The sequence below is a fragment of the Sinohyriopsis cumingii genome, chromosome 11, assembly GCF_028554795.1.
Source record: "Sinohyriopsis cumingii isolate HCF-2022 chromosome 11, ASM2855479v2, whole genome shotgun sequence".
Classification (NCBI taxonomy): domain Eukaryota; kingdom Metazoa; phylum Mollusca; class Bivalvia; order Unionida; family Unionidae; genus Sinohyriopsis; species Sinohyriopsis cumingii.
In genome coordinates this window covers 9515514-9520995 of record NC_142971.1, presented here as the reverse complement: position 1 = coordinate 9520995, position 5482 = coordinate 9515514, and the positions used below count along the sequence as shown (strand labels likewise).

The 5482-nt window shown below is 34.0% G+C and overlaps 1 protein-coding gene across 1 annotated transcript; it reads right to left on the bottom strand.

Annotated features, from left to right (window-relative positions):
* Positions 1-969: 969 nt before the first annotated feature.
* Positions 970-5201, bottom strand: LOC149787597 (toll-like receptor 4). The gene is made up of 2 exons (XM_089975612.1): positions 5116-5201; positions 970-1874 (listed from the first exon to the last, which is right to left on the bottom strand). Exons 1-2 carry the CDS (start codon positions 5151-5153, stop codon positions 1001-1003), a joined length of 912 nt encoding a protein of 303 aa, XP_089831738.1. The 5' UTR covers positions 5154-5201; the 3' UTR covers positions 970-1000.
* Between the last annotated feature and the right edge of the window lie 281 nt (positions 5202-5482).

Here is a 5482-nt window from a genome sequence, read left to right as displayed (position 1 = left end):
ACTCAGTCGTCTCTCTATATCCTTGTTTTGCGTCCTCAACGGCACGTATTTTTCGCCCGACAGATTCTCTCACGGGAATATATTTCTTTAGTGTTTCTAATCGTTCTCGCGCTAATCTAACAGAATATGGTTCTCCGACATCCATTAATATTAGTATACCAATAATTTCAATTAATCATCGTAAAAAAATTACAGATCGGTCTCGACCAAATATTTTAAAGTTTTTTTTAATTAGGAGCAGCAGTGGTGGGCATACCTATGTGATGTTCACAGTCTGGTCATGACCGAAAATAACGTCCCGTAGAAGCTTTTTATTTGACAAATGGAGCTTTCTACGAAGATTTCTTTTGTAGGAGCTTTTATTCAGTGAAAAAAAAAAACTTGTTCTGTTCGCCCCACACTGCTGCTGCTATGACCCTACCAATCATTTATCTTGGCGACCGCGGAAGAACACAAATATGTTTCTTCTCTATCTTCTGTCTAGTTGATGGTCTTTGCCCAGGACATGATACCTAAGTGAGTAGTGTAAATTCCAAATACATATCCAAATACATTTAATTGAAAATAAATTGCGAAAAATGATAAAACAAAATACATTCAAGTAATGCATATAACATGAGACCAACACAAGACAAATTTATTTCAATCTCTTCATTTAAAACTTTGAGCTGGATTCAAACTGAAAGCTTTTGATTTTGTTCGATCATACAGTGTTTTGCTACATCATGAAGCTCTAAACTCACATGTCCTAGTGTACGTCACGTGATATATGAAAGCTTGGCGAGTTTTGCTATTTATTATTATCCTCGATTGATTGCGCGCATCTGTCCCAGAACATATCTAGCACCTGTTCATTTCCATCCAATCCATTTACACGTGGATATTCGATGTACGAGTTCGACTGAAAAACATCCCTCATATTTATAATTCTGTATATCCGCTCGGTTGGGATATTCCAAAAATTAAATTCCAGTTCCGTGATGCTTGTATTCTTAAGCATTTATATGTGTTCTTTTCTAATCCTAACTCCGATATTAAAATGAGGGTAGATGTTATTTAGCTTCAGCACTCTTATGCTAGTGTTCTGCAGTCCCTGAAAACCGCGGGCAGCTCCTTCTATCCTGAGATTAGTATTACCAGACAAGTCGAGAAGATAAAGTTGTGACAAGGAAGAAAAAGCTTGTTCGTCAATATGCTCAACCTGACATTCCCGGATGATTAAAAATTGTATAAAGGGTACATTCTTAAACATGTCAGAAGAGATTCTTTTGAGTCCACAGTAACCAACGTCGTGTTCTCCAGAGAAGATTAAAGTAGTCAAGTTAACAAGTTTGCGGAATCCTGTACCAAACGTGCTGTTAATTAGGCCATTCATATACAGTGTTTGCAAAGACCTCACTTGTCCTAAAGCTTCATCAGGGAAAGAGATAACTGGTTGATTTGTGTCTCTGACGTTGTGGCTCATCTTTAACACTTTCAATGAATTCAAATCGCGGACAAGTCGAGAAGACACTGATATGTTGTGATTATGAGTTATATCCAAGATCTCTAATTTAAATAAACCGTCAAAAGCACCGTCTGGAATTCTATCTAGACTGGCATTGGATATGTGTAGAATTTCCAAGCTGTGTAATTTGGAAAATAAGTTTTCAAATAGATCAGCGATAGGGTTGTTTGATAAATTCAAAGAAATTGTTAAGCTTGGATACACATTTGGCACCATGGAAGAATTTAGTCTCCTATTAGAACAGTCAACACGTGATTGATTAAAATTGCCCAACGAACAGTTGCAGACTTCACATGCATCCTGACCGACTCCGAAATCTGCGTTCGACAAACAGAGTGTGACAATGCAAAGAAGATGGTGCAGATCCCTGCAAAGATGAAAAATCAAATTAAGTTATTTTGCACTAACTTCGTGTTATTTTTTTTTAATGGTTCTAACGTAAATGTAGTGCATCGAACTTAAGTCCGAATTTTAGGTATAAGCTTTGTGTGTCTTTTGTAAAAATGTTACAATTCACTCTCGATTTTCTAGACCTGGACAATGAATTTAAAAATTCGTGACAAAACATAAATAGCAGAGTTCGGTAAGCCAAGTAAGAATAAAAGGGTGGAAGTATGGAAATAACGACAAACACCTAAGGAGCTACACTAGTTTAAGTAAAATAATCCAAACGATAATAATAATTATACCTAACAATCACAAAAATTATACATCTTTAGCAAAGATTTCATTTTTAATAAATTTGTATTTGCAAATAACGGAACAGTGGTACTCTTTAAAGCAATAATCATGTTTTAGACACCTTAATATGTATAGGACAATTAATAAAAAAGTTTGCAAGAAATATAAGTGGTGACAGGTTCACTGAAACATTGAGACATTATGCAAATATAACAATTACATCTTCAGGACAGACATTTACCACCCATATAAATACATTGGCAGTTTTTAACGCTTTAATGAAACAAATAAGCGCGATCTATGTCCAGGATGTCGTGGAACAGTTTGACCTGAAACCACTTGGTGATCCTCGTAACTATTACACAAGGAAAGATGTATTGGTGCTATCTGGCAGTTCTGAAGCATTTCATAAAGTCCTTATCAACAAACGAAAAGTAGAGCCAGCTCATTATTCCATAGAGGTTGTTCATAATTTCGTAGAGCTAGTTCATTATTACATCTAGCTTGTTCATTGTTATATAGAGCTAGTTCATTATTACTTAAAGCTAATTCATGAATACATAGAATTAGTTCATTATACTACTTTGTTTGGTTAGACTCAATTTCTACCAACAACATTAGCAATATCAAAATGTAAATTCTCTCTATCCTTATCATGACTGGTTTCTCGGATCGTGACTGACATGGAAGAATGTAACCAAAATGTAAGAGGATTAGCAAAACCGTTTAACATGACGAAGTCATCCGACTGTATGATAACACCAAAATTAGTTAAGTGCTTTGCATGCTAGATATTCCAGATTGCTTTTTAGTAACAAGATACTCTTTCTGCGTCAGTGCAAGGCAGGATTAAATTCGAAGCAAATAGAACAGTTAGTCTGGAGCATCCGCCCACTCTAATCAAGCCTTAGTGTATTTTGAGTGTCAGTAAAAAATCTTTATCCTAATTACTGTTTTCATGTGATTGGTTTGGATAATTATAATATGTGATTTTTAGAATTTCTTTTCCGTTTTTATTCAAAAATCAAAATGTATCTTATTTGATACAAGAAAAGAAAAACTTAAAAAACTAGGTAAAAAAGTTACAGTTTTGATTTAACTTCTTCGTCATTTCTTAATGTTTTAGTCAATGTTCTTTTTTCAAAGGACAGTTTGGATTATACCGAGTAGGATTTAAAAAGGATATAATTCATAGAATAAATATTTTATTATAATTTCCTTAAACAGGAACATATCTTATTTTGTATCAAGGAAAAAGAACCGAAACTCTGGAATAAAAGGGAAAAGTCCATCGTTCAAAGACAGTCGTTGGCAGACAAAAATGATTTCATTTATCCTGTTTTAAATAAAATACATCAAACTGCAGTAGATAATAAGTAGTATGTATCCTGGGTTAGACGTCTTCTAAACTGTGGGTAGTACACGAGATCGGAAATCAGTTGATTTGGCTAGTTGTAAAACTCGATGTTGAGAACTCTGTTCAATCTCATCCGGGTGCACGTGACAGTTGTCATGCACTAAATTCATTCCACATCAACCTGCCTAATATAAGGATTCATAAAAATAGAGTAAGCCAATGTGGTGGTAAAGATCCATTTCTTTTCATCTAGAGCATATCAAACAATAAAAATATTATTCATTTGCCTTGATAAGTCAACGGAAGCTTATAGCATAATAGGTTTATATTCCCCAGCTCCTAATTCACACGAGCATTTTTCATGTCTGAAGGTCTCTTTCACGCATTACCACAGTTGATATCCATGCCCCGTCCCTATATGATAATTAAAAAGGAAACGCTGTGACTAAACAGCATGATGCAATTTAAAAGAGTAGACATCTAGGCCGTGTTTTTAGATATTCTACTTGCATTGAACCCAATGAGTCTAGTGATATGGATGGTTAGCTCTGCTTCCTAGCCGACTATTGATGTTTTACTGTCAAGATACCATGAAGTAAAAACTATTTCAATGATAACATTAGCACTTAATTCACAAATATATCCATATCTTTAACTTTTAAATCATTATGGCTGAAAATGGCATCATATCCTTAAGTTACGACTTGTGACATTGACCAATGTATGTATAAAAAAAAACATGCTATCTTAAATATTTTGCTTAAAATAGCTTCCGTAAAACCTTGTGTACCAGTCATATATTTCGACACTATCTAGTATAATGGTTCAAAGAAATTAATATTGTATACAAAATTAACAATGACATTACTCTTTTAGAAAAAGTTTTGCTTTGCTTGGAAAAAAACAACATTTCATTGCCTATATTGTGACTTATGAATGTATGCATTTGTTCAGAAATTTTTATTTGTGTGCAACCTCAGACGCTTGTTGTTATCTTCTCTTTCTCCATCATTTGATTCAGGACCTAAACAAACAAATTGTTTCATAATGATGCTTGAATGTCAAGACAGGACTTTGGAGTCACAAATTATAAGGAATGGGGAAAACAATGTTAGTTGTTAATGGTAACATTTTTTCATTCTGTAACCAGTTATTTGTAGGAACAGGTTGTCTAAAGTTTACGAAAGTAACAAACAGCTACCGGACAGATAAGTAAATAAAAACATCCCTGTTCCTAACCTTTCATTATTGTTCTAGTCATGTCAATAGCAGCTGGAAGGGTGGGAGTGGGTACGGGATATCATCTCAGTCGATCAAACTGTGAGATAACGAATTTGAATCAACGGATTATGTAACATTGATAAACTGTTGCGTTAGTTCACTCACAACTGATGTTAATGATCGTTGGAATTTACAAAATGATTGTAAATGAGTGTGTGTGTATATATATATATATATATATATATATATATATATATATATATATATATATATATACTCATGTTATATATTAAAGTTAATTTTCTTTTATAAAAACTTCGTAATTGCCTGGCTTCTAAAAAGCACATACCACAAATCACAGCTCTTGCGGAATCTAAGTATATCCATTAATGCCAGTCGCTTGTGCACTTGGATCAGGCTGGCAATGAAGCTCGGGTTGGCACTACTGTCCGTATGACTGACCAATTGATTGTTTATATTCTACCATGTAAACTTTGAACAAGGAAGACTGGTGATACAGTCCAACGAAACAATGTAACAGGAAATTATTTGTAACTTTATTTTACAGGACTGCTCAACCATGAACACGCAATGTACATACAGAATAAAACCAACAGTTTCATAATTCATGTTATATAATACATTTCGCTCCGCCATTATATCAAGCAAATTCCCCATTTTAACAGATTTTCCTTTGATAACTGACCTTATTTTAA

What these genes read in the sequence shown, in the direction of transcription:
- LOC149787597 (XM_089975612.1), bottom strand. Translation starts at nt 5,153, where the DNA reads ATGGATATACTTAGATTCCGCAAGAGCTGTGATTTGTG. An exon ending in CGCAAGAGCTGTGATTTGTG is followed by an intron (nt 1,875 to 5,115) that starts GTATGTGCTTTT and finishes TCATCTTTGCAG; the next exon opens with GGATCTGCACCATCTTCTTT.